This window comes from Dreissena polymorpha, chromosome 5 (genome assembly GCF_020536995.1).
Source record: "Dreissena polymorpha isolate Duluth1 chromosome 5, UMN_Dpol_1.0, whole genome shotgun sequence".
Taxonomy (NCBI): Eukaryota; Metazoa; Mollusca; class Bivalvia; order Myida; family Dreissenidae; genus Dreissena; species Dreissena polymorpha.
This window is the reverse complement of record NC_068359.1, coordinates 108171160-108189045: the sequence shown is the minus strand read 5'-3', so window position 1 is coordinate 108189045 and position 17886 is coordinate 108171160. Positions and strand designations below refer to the sequence as shown.

At 35.4% G+C, this 17886-nt stretch overlaps 1 protein-coding gene across 2 annotated transcripts; it reads right to left on the bottom strand.

The window, feature by feature from the left end:
* Positions 1 to 1084: 1084 nt before the first annotated feature.
* Positions 1085 to 15019, bottom strand: LOC127831996 (sex peptide receptor-like). Of its 2 annotated transcripts, none has more exons than XM_052357123.1 (2): positions 14701 to 15019; positions 1085 to 4547 (listed from the first exon to the last, which is right to left on the bottom strand). In XM_052357123.1, exon 2 carries the CDS (start codon positions 4522 to 4524, stop codon positions 3382 to 3384), a length of 1143 nt encoding a protein of 380 aa, XP_052213083.1. In that variant the 5' UTR covers positions 4525 to 4547; positions 14701 to 15019; the 3' UTR covers positions 1085 to 3381. The 2 variants fall into 2 exon arrangements, with proteins under 2 accessions (XP_052213083.1, XP_052213082.1); XM_052357122.1 differs by lacking the exon at positions 14701 to 15019 and adding an exon at positions 4743 to 5195.
* Between the last annotated feature and the right edge of the window lie 2867 nt (positions 15020 to 17886).

The following is a 17886-nucleotide window of genomic DNA, read 5'->3' as shown; positions in this document are numbered from 1 at the left end:
AAAATGGTGGATTAAGTATTAAAGAACATGACACATTATTGTTTTATTCCTTTTTTATTACACTTGAGAAAATGTGAATGATGATGAGCAATAACTTTTATTCCCGATTATGTGTCAAACAATGCTTTCCGTTTAACGAAAGATTTCATATTTATATTACAATAACACAACATAATTGGAAATCCAGACATACCATAATTTGAAGTTAAAATACGATCAATAAGATATTTGCATATAAAGAAGTTATTAAACGTGCCTGAACATTAATCATGCTCTTTAATTAAATCTTAGATTAGTAAATGCATTACGAAGGTTATGAAATAAGTAAGCTGGCAATTAACTAAGCTTCAGAACGGATATAATTATGAAACCTCAAAGTTCAAAGAAAATTATCTAAAATGCAAAAGAGTGGGCAATTATCAACTGTAATAGTGAGCTTTAAAGTTTATAAATGAACTGCACTCCTGTCATATCTTCATATCTTTGTCACGTCATCGGGTCATATCATTTTTTCATCAACATGTTTAATGTTTAGTCGAATTTCTCCACCAACACGATTTTTTTTTTAATCTTGCCGGATATGTTATTCAGGGGACATTGGTTGATTTCTTTTTCTCTGCAAAAACTGTTTCATTGGCATACCTTTAAAGGAATTTGTAAACAAAGTGCTAAATTGGGGACAAATCCCTGCATTGTCGACTTCAAATAGCCATATTTCTATTCTGAAGTTATGTTTATTAAAATACAAAACCCTTAATTAGCAAACATTAACAATCGACTGTCTGCAGCGGAAACATTTACATAATTCAGGAAATCTATCATAATAATTGGATGCACCCAAATCAAAACCGTTTCAATTGCGAAATCGTATGGCGGTCCCTCTTGCCATTCATAACGATATTACTTTGCCGTTAATTTCACTTCGCTCTCGATAAGGTGGAAGACTTTAAATTATTACAGTCGCTAATATCATAAACTTTTATTATAAAAAATAAGATATTTTAGTAAGGCACTTATTTAATAAATATTCACATTCATATATAAACAGATTATAATTGGTAAATATTCAAAAATATGTGTTTAAACAATGCTTAACAAACTAATATGATAACAAAATCTATTCGACAACTAATGGATGTTCGACAATACTAAGAAAAAACGGTAAATGATAGATTATACATTTAATTGCGATTTTTATACAGTCAAAAACACAAGGCACTCATTACTAGAGGTCACTAGGCAAACACTTTCAAATTAAAATTCGCATACGCATTAAGACGTTACACAAAAATAACTATTGACTATAGTATCGTGTTCAGTAAAACTTTTGAATAGATCAGCAAGAGATAAAATACTGAAGACCAACAACAAAAATAGGACAATACTTTCTTTTGAATCATATTTATCAGTGGTATCTAAATATAAAGTATTTGTCCACTGAAAATAATTGAGTACATGCACAAGTTTCATAAAATCTAACGGAATACAAATGTCGTGTATTTCACTATAATCTATGCCACTTAAAAAAACAATCCGCGTTATTATATTATATTCGATAGAGTTTTGTGAGCCTTGTTATATACCATGATTTTCTATCATAGTTTACTGTCGAATAACCCACAATTGGGACTCTAGATGTGTAGGTATTGAATCAAAAGTGCGATTCATTGTTTTCATGAGTACACATAAAAGCCGTTGGAAGGGTCACCAGTCGGGTAAGCGAGTCGAACATGGCGATGAAACCAAAATGATATCAGAAGAATTTCTCATATGCTTTCGTAAGGATCCACTAATCACAAGGCGATTGCATAAACAGGCGTTTGCGCTGATTCTCATTGTATCGACATTCCTCATTGTATCGTGCCTTTTGCGAAAACCTCTCAAGAATTGCTGAACGGTATATGTTTTCCCATTTTAAGAAGTTTAAATTTATTTGATGTTTATAACGACGATTTTCCTAATGTTTTCTGTATTTCATTTGAAAGTATGCCATGTTTATCCCAAGCCGATATTATGATTACACATAATGGTGTTAGTTTGTTATTGGTTTGTTAGTAGGTTTATCAAATGTTGTATAAGCCGCCTACTTGTGACAAAATACATATAAATAACTTCAGACAATGTATCATTAGATCGCATTCTCAAAGTCGAATATGCTGTACACATTTTCTGGTAGTTGTCGTCGAAGGTTAAATAATTTTAGCCGAAAGTTATGTCAGTGTAGCTGTTGTTGATATATGGGCAATGATCGTTTTATAGCGGAATGTCCCCAAGGCTTCCTATGCTGCAAGTATGCTGATTATGACGATTATTTTTATTTTTTTGTGTTATTATATGCTTAGTAGCGCTATCGGTTTATTTATTATTAAATTGAAAAAGCGACACAGAGAATCACAACCAGAATATGAGCCTGGTTGCTCAAAACTTTCGCGGCCAATTAAGCTCAGAGTCAATAATTTCGGTAAAAATTATTTAAGTTAATAAATTGCTTGCCCTTTATATTGTGTTCATTGTTTAAACAAATGTGTTTACCAGAATAGTTTAAACATGTTTGATAATAACATTGCTTTTCACTTAATTTTATTTTTATCTGAAGTAAACAGGCTGTTACCTTAACTATCATTTAAAATTTTGGGCAACCGGACAAAGGATGATCATAACGTCAGATACATAATTATTACAATAAAGAAAGAGAATACGAAATAAAAGGATAGAGAAAAGAAAACCGCGACGAATGGTGATGACGAATATGACGTAGAATACTATGATGACGATGCTGATGTTGATGCTGCATCTGTTTCTGCTACTGCTGCTATCATCATCATTAGCAGCAGTAGCAGCCGCCGCAGCATCCACAAGTAACGTTATAACAGAAGACAGAGAAGTGTGCGCGTCTGTACATTCGTGGTCTCTTTTAACGTCACTAAATTAAATATGAAAATGTACCCACCTATAATGGAAAATACGCAGTCGGCATGTCACCTGGATGAGATGGTGTGTGTTCTATCCAAGGTAATATACAAAACCATACAATTGGATATTACACATTTTCTGCACACTGTACGCTATTAACGCTACGTGTAATAAGAAAAATTATATAAAATAAACAGTAGGGTAAGGTAATGAAAAACGAGTATTCTGTAAGAGGTCATATAAAATACCATATCATGGGATATTTAATATTTCGTGCACACTTTACGTTATTAATTATTATTGATTACTTGAAACTGACAACTCATTTTTATGTCATATTTAAACTGATATTAGCGTTGCAATTGAAACAGATTTCAAATAATAAATATGTTCTAAATAAGACCTTACTCTAAGACTTATTGTAAAAGGAGTATGCTGTTTATATCGTTGAGCTACACTAACATATTTTCACAATTCAACGTCTTCAGACTGTCTTTCTGAGACACCAACAAGTTCATAACTCATGGTCTGAGATGACGTGTGCTCGCGCTCAAGTTCTGAAAATGTGCCTTTCTTGCACCGTGCCATCTTAAAAAGGGTTTTAATGCCAGAACGGAAGCTTCGAATCATCACACAGTACACCCAGAAGTTCAGATGAAAGCTAAGCACCAAGGCCAGCTCATAGGTGGCGTGGAAAATCCGGTTGGTCCTAAGAGGTAGTATTTTCTGCACGCTCAGTTTCAGTATCATCGTCAACAAGTAGAAGAGACCGTAAGGCAGTTCCGGTATAAGAAATATGACGACTATCAGTAGAACAGCGATGGTCATGTTTCTGTTTTGCTCTCTTCGTCGCCTAACGTTGTTGTCAACACTTGTGCTTCCAGGTCTCTGGTTCACTGGTCGCAACATTAGTTTCGTGAACGCCACCAATGCCACGCAGGGAATAGCGTGACCCAGGATAAACGAGGCCCAGATATAAGCACAGCCCCATCCGCATGGCTCTTTGAGTTCCCAGTGGCAAAACCCATCACTAGTCTTAATGTCAAAAGCATGGTACATGTGCAATAGAAAGGCCAGGACGTACATTACAGCAACAATACCGATCGTTTTCTTTATCGTGCACCAACGGTTAGCAACAGCAGGGTGTCGTACATGTAAGAACCGTTGAAACCCAAGAAGAACGGTAATCCAGACGGAAATGGTGTGAAATGCACGTGAAATGTATAACCTGGTTATCATGGTAGCATTGCACCAGTCTTTAGAAAGTAACATCTGTTCACGTGAGTACACATAGAACGTCGCTGGGAGGGTCACCAGTACGGTAAGGGAGTCGGATATTGCGATTAAAACCAAAATAATATTAGCAGACGTTCGCATATGCTTTTGTAAGAATCCACCAATCACAAGACAATTGCATAGACACGTAATAATGGCCAAGACTGGCCAGATATAACCGTAGATCACAATCTCAAAGTCGAATATGCTGTACACATGTTCGTGATAGTAGTCGTCGAAGTAGTAGGAGTCGTAGTCGAATGTGGGATCGGTGTCGCTGTGGTTGATATGTTCACCAGGACCAGGGCCGTTTTCGTAGGCTGAAATGTTCTCCATGTCACTTGTCAATCGTAGTAGGCCTTAAACAAACATGTATGTAATGGAATCAGGTTTTTGAGGCATTTTACGTTAATTGAATAATGAAGTTCCAAAAATGCATCGCAATTATGTAAAGAATAGTAGGAATTTGGAATAAATAATAGAAGAACTATAAAAAATATAAAACAGCCAATTCATGATATTGCGTTAAATCACAAAGGTGAAAATATGCTTACCTGATTGTTTTATTGATTAATATAAACTAAACTGTATGAATATTTATTACAACGTTATATATCCAATTTCAAAGCAAACATATATAATTTTAAGCATATGCTCACAAACGTCTAAATTAAGTCCACATCCCCAACGAAAGATAATTTAAGAAATTATTATTTTAGCTAAAAAAACACCTTATCTGACATTACTTTGCTTAGAGAGTATATAATATTACACCGATCGTCTTTCCAATTATCGTTAATGAATGACATTCCGCAACGCCTTATACTCTTTGTAGACATTAAGATCCCATTAGTCTCAATGAAGGCGTTGGCATGCATTTATATTGCAAGTAACATGAACTCGCCACAAAAGGAATTGCATACACTGAACACAATAGATAAGGTGGGTATGTTACAATGTAGTACAATCAAATATCTATCAATGAACGAGTTTGCATTGTTTGGAAAAAAACTAATTTGTGAAAAAGAAACCGCAATGCCTTATTTTATTGTTCGTGTTTAAGACTAATTTGGAAGTTCGGCGCAGTAAAGCACTGCATGAGTCTATATGAGTTGAATGGTGTACACGATCTGATGGAACTGTTTACTTATATTGAAACATAATTTCAATTTCTGATAAACTTTAGGCCCCATAAAAATAATTTATATAGCTTCTATACCTCGTAATCGCATTTTTTTAGTTAAAATTGACGTAACCGTTATTAGATACATGTAAGCGAGTAAAAAATGCAATCAAAGTATCTGTCAAACGCATGTATGCATGATCTCTCAGAGTACTCACATGCTAACAATTGAACATATACCGGTAGTGTAAATATATAACTCTATGATATTTATGTTCAAATTATGAGTGTGCTAGTATTTTAAAATACGTTCCGTAAATTTGAAAATTGATATCATGCTCTGAGAAATGGTGATAACGAAAGGTTGTATCGACTGTATTTCTTCATATTTATATACATTATTTTATACAATACAAAGTTCCTATTTTTCGGAAGATTTTTATCTAGTAACAATGTCTTATTTATGGAGCATTTTAGAGGAAATGCACCTCTTTCCACCTTTTTCAATCGTACCTAACGTGGACTTCGAACAAACGCCTTAGAAAATTGCATACTTTAATACTAAGATTACTACACAAAAGTCCCATAACCGATTGCGAACCTGCGTATAGATGTACCTCATGCACAGTTTATTTATTAAACTTTGACTATTACAACTACTGGTCACTAGACACGCCCTCCGGAAGTGTCACTAGGATCAACAGTATGATAATTACTAGCGTTTTTGTTGGGCTTTTTTTAAACAAGACTCTATACCGTTTTGTGTAGCTCACCTTATCGTAAACCGTGTTAAACTTCATGTAATCATTTTCATGATTTCGCTCTTAATTATTCCCCGCCATAGTCGGAGGGATATTGTTTTGGCGTTGTCCGTCCGTCAATCCGTCTTTCCGTCCTTTCGTCTTTCCGTCCTTCCGTCCGTCCGGCACTTTTGTGTATATATATGGATAAGAGGATAGCGACGCCAAATGGCATTGTACACCATTGGATAATAACAGAGTTATGGCCCTTTGTATCTTGAAAACATGCTTTTTTGTGTGGTCGGAGCCATATCTTGGAAGCGCTTTGACGGATTTCATTGAAACTTGGTATGAGTATATATATATATATATATATATATATATATATATATATATATATATATATATACATATATATATATATATATATATATATATATATATATATATATATATATATATATACATGTATAAGAGAATGATGCAAGTTGGCGTTGTCCATCAGTCCAGAAAACTTTTGTGTCCAGAAGGATATTGGCGGGGGATATCAATTCAACGAATTTGCTTGTTCTGATCCAATGTTCGCCAAAAACACCTGTAACTGTTCGCCAGTACCTGCTCATAATCGAAAACTACCATCATGTAATGTGTCAGCAGGATCAATTGTAAATTTTGTTCTAAAACTTCACTCGCGTATTTTGTGGATTATAAGTTGACATGCTATGTGCGGAATATTTTCCGTTTCATATCACAAAACGTTCTATTTGTTGATGATTAAGCTGTCGAGCGTGGCGTGAACATTTGGATTCTTCGGTTCGAGACAATTGTTTCACAATAAGTGGAAAATGTCTGACCAAACATTACTTTAAACAAGAGACTGTTAACTTGTAAGTGACACACCCTGAATAGACCACGTGGTGTAGACACTTCGATAAAAACTTTTTAAAAGTCTTCTTTTTTAAAACAGTACACCGTATTTCAATGTAATATGCGTTTTTAATAACCGTTGTTTACACTATATAAATATAATGCCTATATTATAGGAAATATTTTATTAAATATGCACGTTTAATATAAACTCTAGTTTCGTATGATTATATATGCGAACCTGTGTTATTAAATACTTGTCATGTTATTAAGAACATTAGCGATTGTTTGAGAAACCTTCAGCTGTCTGAAAAATTACATATATTAATGACGACGAATTCGTTGTTTACATAACTTATCAACACATCTTAGATGCACTCGATGATGTAATGTAGTAACCAACAACGTAAGTATAATAAATAAGAACGCCTTTCGGCCATAACTTACAAACAGACTTACCCTGCAAAGTCATCCAATAGCTTACAATTGTGTAAAGCCTGCATATCCCTGAATAATATTAACACTATTTAATGAGAAACGTCAAATGAATGGACATTAATCAGATGACATACGTTAAGTGCATCCGAGCGAAACTTGCCAGTCGTAACATCATGTTTTAATCAATAAACACATACTTAATAGCAATTTTAGTTTTTTTTTAACTTTATCGTTACATATAATGATGCGATCATGCTCCAGTGGTCGTGGTTGTATTTTAAACTAACAATTAAGCGTAAAACGTAGTGAAGAGGAATGTATAATCGCTATTTGAACGCGGATTCATGTTTCTACTAATCTTATTTTAATTTCTTCTTGCTAAATATTTGTCACTAAATTCTTCATTAATTACAGCATGCAAATTTGAAAGCGAATGTGATTTGATGATATATTTCTTCGTAATCATGACATTTAGTGAAAACGTACAGGTAAACTTCAAAACATTTTATATGGAGTCGATAAAACAGATTTTCGAAAGTATGAAGGAAACAAAAACTCGATCCCGTGTTAAACATTTTTATAGGACAGTCTTACCGGTCAAACAAACCTTAATTTAGATTAAAGTCGATAATTTATCGTCTGTTACGGTGCTTACATAGCTAAGAAAAGAAGATATATTGTGCTTTGCCAATTATAATATCAACTCGTTTTCTTTCATCTCTGAATCACTGGGGGCTGACGAGGTCAAATCGTAGTCCGTTTCGCTACGACGTCGGGTATAGGTTTTACTACGAAAACATTGTGTAAATACACTACTTAATCAGGCGAGTTTCATCTTTTCTGGTGTTTATGGATCAGAGAACGGAACATCCAGTAATAGTAGGTTCTTATTTTCAATAACAAACTAATAACAAATACGCGTAATTGCAACCTTTAAGTTTATTTTAAGCTAAAATCGAAATATTTTGATTTGAAGCAATGCATAAGGTGGTTATTCTGTTAAAATAGCTAATTACGGTTACTTAAATAAAATAAAACTACATGTTACTTTGATTCAGTGTACATTACACATTTTAAAGTGCAAACAGGTTACGAACATATTTTTTAATTATTCAAATGCTTTTTTTCGAAGGAAATTACAAGTCACTTTATGTATAGGTTTCGCACAGAGTAGGTATTGGTTGCGCAACGAGTACAAATATAATGTATAGGTTGCTCAACGAAGTTTCTGTATACATTTCAGGACAAATCACATGCAGTTTGCAGTTACTGCAGACTGCCATTTCCCAGTGCAAAAGATGCCGTGCTTCACTGTGCGCATGAACATCCAAACGAAAAGGTTGAACCCGGTGAAAGCCGGTAGTCCCGGCAGAGTCCTGGTATACCGTCACTACGCCGGCACTCACCGGGACTATACCGGCATCAGACCCCGGCAGAGCTGCGGAAACGCCCCGGTTTAACCGGGGACAACCGGGACTCCACCGGGAAAGTATTCAAATGTTTCATACCGGTTGTTCCCGATACAGTCCCGGTTGTTCCCGGTGCCAAGCCGGTCGTTGCCGGTCCTACCCGGTGACTCCCGGTTCATCCCGGAGGTATTAAACATTTTAATACTCCCGGTGGAGCCCCGGTTGTCCCCGGTCGTCCACGGTTCATCCCGGTGGAGCACCGGTTCATCCCGGTAGGGCCCCGGTTCAACCCGGTAGATGCCTGATCACGCACTGGGGCTCCGCCGGCATCATAGTGAGACTGGGCCTTAACCGCATTGTAACACGAGGTAAATTTACCGGCTGTCATGTACGCAGTAAACAATAGCCTGTGACAGAACCCACTGCCACACCTTTACAACAATATATTGGTTATGCAATTGCGAATTTGTGCCATTGGGGTCCTACTTTCCACACCTTACGGCTGTTACAGGTGTGGATTTTACAGGTAAAATCATGTATACGAACATGAAATTCATCTCAAAATTAGTTGACGATAACCGATTTTCAAGAAAATCGCTTTGATATATACAATGTAAAAATCAAATTCCGTATGAGATACATAATGATCGAAGTTAGGACATGGGATTTACTTTGACATAAGCAGAGTTTTGAGATAAGCGAGTTGGGGATAACGAGAATCGAATGTTATTTGATAAAGAGTACCGTATGCTGAAAACCTATCGTCGGTCTGTATCAAAATGAACGTATAAGGGATTGCCACGAGGTAAAGATGCGTCATTTTTATTGAGACCGACGACATTAGGTTATCGACTCTCAACTGTCATCTTATATTATATGGATTTTCGAGTTTAATCGTTTCATTTGGCCTAGTCGTGAATTTAATTATATCATGTGCAATAATGTGCAATACAATGTCGACTGTGCGCTTCGAATCATGTTGTGCCGTTGTTACTACCTCTTCCTCAAAGGAAACATCCAGCCACTCCATGACTCTGTATTAACTTTTTTTTTCTTCATTTTGCCTTCGAGAGATAACCAATACGTCTTCTGTGAGAAACGCATACACGCTAAAGCGTTGTCGTAGCGAGGCTTATACGTATACTGTCAGAGACATGATCATGCCTAATAATAATATTTAGCCTTTATTTCTGATAACTGAGTCACCCCACACATTTCTAAACACACCAGTGGCTTAACGATACATAGATCAATATGGAAATTGTAAAATGGTGTCAATTAAACACAGTTGTAAACCTTAATTGCATTTTTAAAAGTGAAACTTGACTTCGCTTTGAAAATCAGCGGTATATTTCATGTTTAACCGCATAAACCAGACAAATCTTGGAATATAATTTGATGTAACAAACCTATGAAATGTCATTATGCTTAAATTCAGAGTTTTGTTATTAGAAAAGCATGATCTTACATGTTTAAAACACAATTTTCGACTAATCCGTTCTCGATGTCATATGTTTTTAAACAATGTTTTCGTAGTAAAACATATACCCGACGTCGTAGCGAAACGGACTACGCTTTGACCTCGTCAGCCCCCAGTGTGAATGCTCATTAGTTTTCTCCTCATGGCAACAGTGGAAGTCCTTTATTTGCGCACTAAATTAAACGTCTACGAAAGTCCTAAAACAGTGCTTTATTGTCTGAAAAACAACGCAACACCCACCTGCAGCAAATCCCCGTGTCCTTTCATCAAATGTTCAGATATCGGAAAAATAATGCCCTAGTATGTTAGAAGATGCCAACATTCGCAAATATATCACCGCCTTCCTTCCGAAATGTCAGTGGTATGTACCGAACGACGAAAGCTCGTGCAACATTATTACAGTTACTGAAATACTTGTAAGACTGACATGATTAATGGGTTTGCGTAATGTATCGTCCACGATTGACTAGTGAAGTCAACACAGGCAGAACTGAGCGGACACTTTCCCCCTAGACAGGATTTTCTTTTGGAAGAGATTTCATTTAAACTAAACTTCCATACAACAAGAAAGTGTCGTTCTTTATAAGACTGCGCAGTTTGTGTGGACTGCATAGGTTATTCAAGGACGATAATTTACGCACATGAATTAAGCCCGGTTTTCTCAGAGATATTTTTTTATGTAAGCCATGCAATCTAACGGGCTTCATTTAGTACGATGTTGGAAATAGTCAATGTAAGCCATGTTATCCAACGAGCTTCATTAAGTGCGATGTTGGAAAAAGTCAATGTAAGCCATGCGATCCAACGGAAACCATTATGTACGATGTTGGAAATAGTCAATGTAAGCAATGCAATCCAATGGGCTTCATTTAGTACGATCTTTGAAATAGTCAGTGTAAGCAATTCAAACCAACGGGCTTCATTAAGTGCGATGTTGGAAATAGTCAATGTAAGCCATGCAATCCAATAAGCTTCACTTAGTACGATGTTGGAAATAGTCAATGTAAGCCATGCAATCCAACGTGCTTCATTTAGTACGATGTTGGAAATAGTCAATGTAAGCCATGCAATCCAACGGGCTTCATTAAGTGCGATGTTGGAAATAGTCAATGTAAGCCATGCAATCCAATAAGCTTCACTTAGTACGATGTTGGAAAAAGTAAATGTAAGTTATGCAATCCTACAAGCTTCACTGTACGATGTTGGAAATAGTCAATAGTAGTTATTTTCATTTGTTGTTTTGTTCAGGGTTTTACAGCAGTACCGAAAGTTCTTTTACTGTATCTTTTTTATTTATTTCCTTACAGTATCCATTATAGTATCACTTGTTTATTATATATACGAGACAAATGAAACTTAAATTTAATTCATGTGATAATCGTTAGACCAATTTAAATAAAAATTCCGACAAAGTTTAGCTATTAGGTATTACGTATTACACAAACGTTTTGTTTTTGCTTAATATGTATAAGAAAACAGCACAAATAACGCTTACAGTTGCCCTCTCTACTCTCACTTCAATTTCATACTAATAACAAAAGAAGTTACAGTAGTAATACTAAAATAGTGCAATTTGATCAGTCTGAAATGCACAAAATACAATATAATGACAATTGGAGTCTCAAATATGTTCTCATTCTACAAAATTTGTGTATTAGTTCTTATATGTTTGTATTCGTGTTTTTGTTAACATATAAGTGAAGTAAAAATGCGCCGTTAACATTTATTGCTCTTATATATGCATAATCTTCATGTGCCTTTATGGGGCATGGCTTCAAATAAAGTTTTTGCAATTGTGAAGTTAATCAAAATAGAAACCATCTTACCTGGCACGTAAATCCACGGACTTTATATAACCACGTCTATACAGTGGTGTTCACAAATACAATGGTGTACGCATGGTAGACTGGGGACAATAGATTAAGTGCTATTACATGATCAAAAAGCTGAAGGCACTGTAGGTGTTCGCTGTTGTAAACGTTTAGACGAAACTCAGTTTTAATCAAAGCGCTGAAAGCATTGAAGTTGTTCGCTGTTGTCGTCCTTGATTAGCTTGTGCGCATTGCACATGCTAATCAGTGTGCACACGCTAATCTTATGTGATATGCATTAAGCCCCGTTTTCCCTGAAAGCAGTCAATATGTACAAATTTTAATGATAAACACTAGACTGGCCAATGTCGACTTACAAGCTGGTAAATACACCCACTGCATTAGTATAGCAGACGCTCCTAAGCATTCGTCGTGTGCAGTGCAGACAGGCAGAGGTAATCGTTCCTAGCATTATGAGTTACAGTCCTTAGCGTAGCTAAGCTAGCCAAGCACATACTGATTTGCAAAATATGCTCTGTAAATTTAGTCAGCCGCTAACGCGACCAACTAAAAATTATGTTATAGCTTTTTATATTGCAAGTTTTAAATGTACACAACCCATTCAAATTTATAAAGAGTGTGTCTTAAAGCACAGGTCCAGATGTGTTTTTTTTTAAATTAATAAAAAATATAATTTAAGTTTCATTTTGGGAAAACAGGGCTTAATGCATATGCATTAATTGTCAACGCAGTCCCAGAGACTCTCTTGAAACGAAAAACATTATAAAATCAGACAATGTGTCATTGATTAGCTTGTGCGCATTGCACAGGCTAATCAGTGTGCACAGGCTAATCTTATTTGACATGCATTAAGCCCCGTTTTTCCTGAAAGTAGCCAATATGTACAGATTTCAATGATAAACGCTAGACTGGCCAATGTCGTCTTACAAGCTGTTAAACAATATTAGTCATATACACCAACTGCAGTGTACCGGTGCTGAACTATACACAGGCAGATGTGGTGGTTATCTTTCCTAGCAGACGCTCCTAGCATTTGTCGTCTTCATAATTTTACTGCAACAGGCAGTGGTTGTCTTTTCATAGCGTAGTTAAGCGCATACTGATTTGCAAAACTTGCTCTGTAACATTAGTGTGAGCGTTAAAAACGAATTATACGAGCTGTATGTCAGGCAACGCTGTAAACTAGAATTTACAGCTCCAATCAACGTTCCCATGTACCCACTTTCCCACGTATGCCAACATAGTTCAACATCATAAATGCTATAGAGAATAAAAGTGTCATAACATGAATAAACATGTTGTTTTAAACATATTGCATGGAATGATGAGTGTGAACATTAACGAACATGCAATAGCGAATACATTACAAAGTAATAAGTTAGTAACTGTATTGCGTAGGTGTTCGTACAAATGCGATAACGTCGTTAATTACGAATCAAGTCCGACTGTAGAAATACCGTTATTACGGACACGGTCACTCTAAATTATTAGACATACGGGTTGTAGTCCGTAATGTATGGTGTACGGATAGGTCCAAATGTCTGAACCGCGTATCAGACGGTTTAGCTAGAACCGTATCAGACGGTTTTGCGGTCATAAAACGTCTGATACGATCATGCCAGACGTTTTTGACTGTTGGACCGATTGTACGCTTAACTATTTGATGCAAAACCGTATGATACGATTCGTATCAGACGGTTAACGATTCGTATCATATGGTGTACGGATATGTCCAAAAGTCGTATGTGTATCAGACGGTTTAGTAAGAACCATATAATACGCTTAAAACCGTATTATACGCTTTTAAGACTTTTAAACCGGTTCGTACGTTAAACGAATCGTATCAGACGGTTTATAACGGGTAATATTCAATATATTATTCAATTTAAAAATGGATTTATTCAGTGTAAATCGTATGATACGGTTTACGCTAAACCGTATGATACGAATCGTAAACCGTCTGATATGAATCGTATCAGACGGTTTCGCATCAAACAGTTAAGCGTGCAATCGGTCCAAAAGTTAAAAGTCAAAACCGTCTGATACGATAGTATCAGACGGTTTATGACCCCAAAACCGTCTGATACGATTCTAGCTAAACCGTCTGATACGGTGGTTTGATACACATACGACTTTTGGACCTATCCGTACAATATAGTATCATAGGGTTTACACTGAATACATTTATTCTTAATACCCGTCGTAATCCGTCTGATACGAATCGTATCATACGGTTTCGAATCAAACGGTTTAACGTACAATACGGTCCAAAAGTAAAAACCGTCTGTTACGATCGTATCAGACGGTTTATGACCGTAAAACCGTCTGATACGGTTTAGCTAAACCGTCTGATACGCGGTTCAGACATTTGGACCTATCCGTACACCATAGTAATGATTGACTCTAAATTTTTTGTTAGTTTATTTTACAAATCTATTTGACCAAATTTTTGCCCCGCCGTGCTTATCTGGTGACACTTTGATTATGCGTTTTTACATCTGGATTAAGGTTATAAAATCGGCCAGATAAATGCACGAACGCAATGAACCATTACATTTACGTTCTTGGGTTAATAATCATGTAAACCATGAACAGAAAATCGGATAGGAGTGTTGGGACATACCCCAGGTATTCACATTATGACTCCTCTGGCTCGTAAGTCCCGAATAAACTTTGAAATAGACATTTTACAATTACGTGTTATTATTCGTTGAAACAATTGACGCTATGCACATTGCATAACATGATCCGATCATCCATGCAATATTTTAGTGTGTCTCTTCATTTTTCGCAAACCTGTTTTTTGTCTGTACATTTTCGGACACACGCACTTTGAAATTATTGTTTATTTTAGTTTTCGAACACGAAAACAAACTATTATTTGTATGTGTCAGAAAACTTAGAGCAATTTCGGTTGTCAGTATCCAGTAAATGTATTAACACTCATCATTTCCAATGAACAACAAGAAATGAAATAGTGTACGTGATCAAGTGATTATTTCTGGAAACATGAGAGAATTTCATGACTCGCTCTTATTACTTCATTTCACAATTTCTTTTAATGATAAATCCGTTTCAACCCAAGTAGTGCTCTTAATTGGTAATTATTGCTAAATGGTTTGGCCTATGCGACGCATATTATTTTAAGTGACCAATTCAGATACTACAGCTACAGGGCTTAATTAAAGGCGTAGAAGTGTCGAATAGCTGTGCCAGGTTAACCACAACCATATCTGATTCATAGGAAAGTCAAGATTAAATCGCCTAACAAGAAGTACATAATTGCTATGTAAAATGTAAGAGTGTCCCTGCAGAGCTTTTAACCGTGGTTTGTTTTAGTACTTGTATGCACATTCAATGAAAGGTTTATATATGTACAAATTAATTTTTTGTATTGTTAACGTCCGAGCGGAAAGGTACACTGGTGAGTAAAAAGCGATTACCGAATGTGCCTTAATGTGAAGGCTCTTTAATAATTGATACAAGTGCATCGTATTAGTCAAGAGAATATCGTTACAGATTTGTAAAAATAATGATAAACGCATACGTAAACACCGTATAGGTGCAACGGAAAACAAGTATGAAAAGTCCAAGGATGAACAAATGAAAACAATATCATGAGCTTAAATCCTTGAATCTTGAGACGTCTACTGCATGCAATTACTACGAGCATTTGTCGTGTTTATACGTATTTGATTGGAGGTCATTCGAATGCTGCTTAAAAAACTAATTGATCAAATCCTGGGCGAATGATTATAAAGAAGTTTCAAATTGCCAGAATATCTCAGCACGTTACAGTTTAATGTATTCTTATTTTAGACATATATTTTGCCAAATAAAATACAGTTGCATATGGTATATAACATTTAAACGCAATGCATTAGGAACATGCATATAAATCAAGATGAAATCTCAAACATGTTACGTATATCTCCAGTTTTGTTAAGAATTAATAAATATGTGTCTTTGCGAATGCGTTACTAAACAATAAAAGAAGAGACATTCTGCAAATACCTGGACAACATGTGAGTACAGATCAATATTAAAAAAAGTATTTACAAAATGATAAAAAACATATTAATACATATTCATATAATAGTATTTATATAAATGTTATATTTGTACTCGAAGTTACTCGAATAGGACAGGTGTCAAAAATGTATTCATGTATTTCTATGAATAACTATGTAATGGAAATAATGCGCTGTTAAAATACAATTCGTCAGAACGTATACCATAGTATGATACACAATAAGAAGTTTTGTAACATTAAATTATTAAATTAGATTGAAAAAGGACAACCCCAAGAAATGGTTGAACTCACTGTGGGTCATACGAATAAACGCACGCCTTAGCATAAGCTTATATCCTAGCATTTTGTGACGTCCATTGAATGCAATGACTACGAGCTTTTATCGACTTTATAAATATTTGGTTGCAAGAAATTCGGCTTGTTGCTAAGAAATTCTATTTGGACAAAGCCTACGTTATTGGTTATTAACAAGTTTGTATTTGCTAGAATATTTCTGCACGTTAATGCGTCATGTATTCTTTGTTTCAACAGTTTTATCGCAAATTAATAAACATTAGTATATATAATATAACACTTCAACGCAATGTATTAGTAAAGTAGATGTTAATCAAGATGAAAGCGTCAAGCTTATTATGTCTCACTTCTGTTTGGTTTAGAATTTATGAAAACTTGTCTTTGCAAAGGCAATACCTAACGATAAAAGAAGTGATATGAAACAAGGTAGAAAATAAATAGTAACTATAGGTATGTATTAAAGAAAATGATTTAAAAAATCATAATACATATTTTCATACCTACAAAAAAACTTAACAGCAACATGTTTCATAAATACTTATCCCGCACGCTCACTAAGAAGGAACTGTATTCTTAACAAATTTTTAACAAAAGTATCGTATGGATACATACACTTCTATTATACAATTGTATTCTTAAACTCACACCAGTCATACATTGTAATACATACAGCACGAAGCGAAATGTCAGAACCTTTTGCTGATAAAAAATACAATATTATTAAAGTTTGATACATTGGTCCCATACCCGTAGCCAGGGGGGGGGGGGTGCGTTGGGTGCGTTCGCACCCAATGTTTTTTGACAAGTATGAAAATGTGTACTATTAGTTGCACCCAACTTTAGTCGACGCAAAAACGGTTATTTATCTTTTCCCTGAATCCAGTGAGTCTTCGTATTTAAGCGTTACAATATTGTTGAATTCAATAGGCTACCGACAGGTCGCCATATAATTCCATTTCTCTATATGGATAGACCGTGTTTTTTATTTACAATCTTTAACCGCAGAATTGCTGAAATCAATAGAAGTTTTGACAGCAACATGTGAGAAGATCTATGCTGTTAAAATGAATCTAAACCGTTATAACATCATATGGACGTTAATGTTTAATGTTCATTAATTGTGACGGACCTTGAGCATAATGGGCAAATACGTCCTTTTTTCAATGTCCTGGTATGCACTGTTAAGGACTTTGAGACCAAAAGGCCAGTAGTTTGTGGTTATAGGGTCTTTATTAAGCTTTAAGTTTGATATGTTTCTGAAATTCGTTTAGAAAACAGATAACTAATTTGTTAAAAGTAGTTGACAAAAGTAAAAGTAACCAGTTATACCAGTTTGTTTCTGTTTAGCATGCATGGTGCAAAATAAGCCTGGTTTTCAGGTATTTATACGAGGGCTGGACAGAATGTAAACACACCGTTTATAACTTTATTTTTACAAATATGTCACGTTATTGGAGTACATTTGCAAAAATCTTTAGTGCA

Excerpts from the sequence above, each read along its gene's own strand:
- LOC127831996 (XM_052357123.1), bottom strand. The coding sequence starts at position 4,524 with ATGGAGAACATTTCAGCCTACGAAAACGGCCCTGGTCCTGGTGAACAT.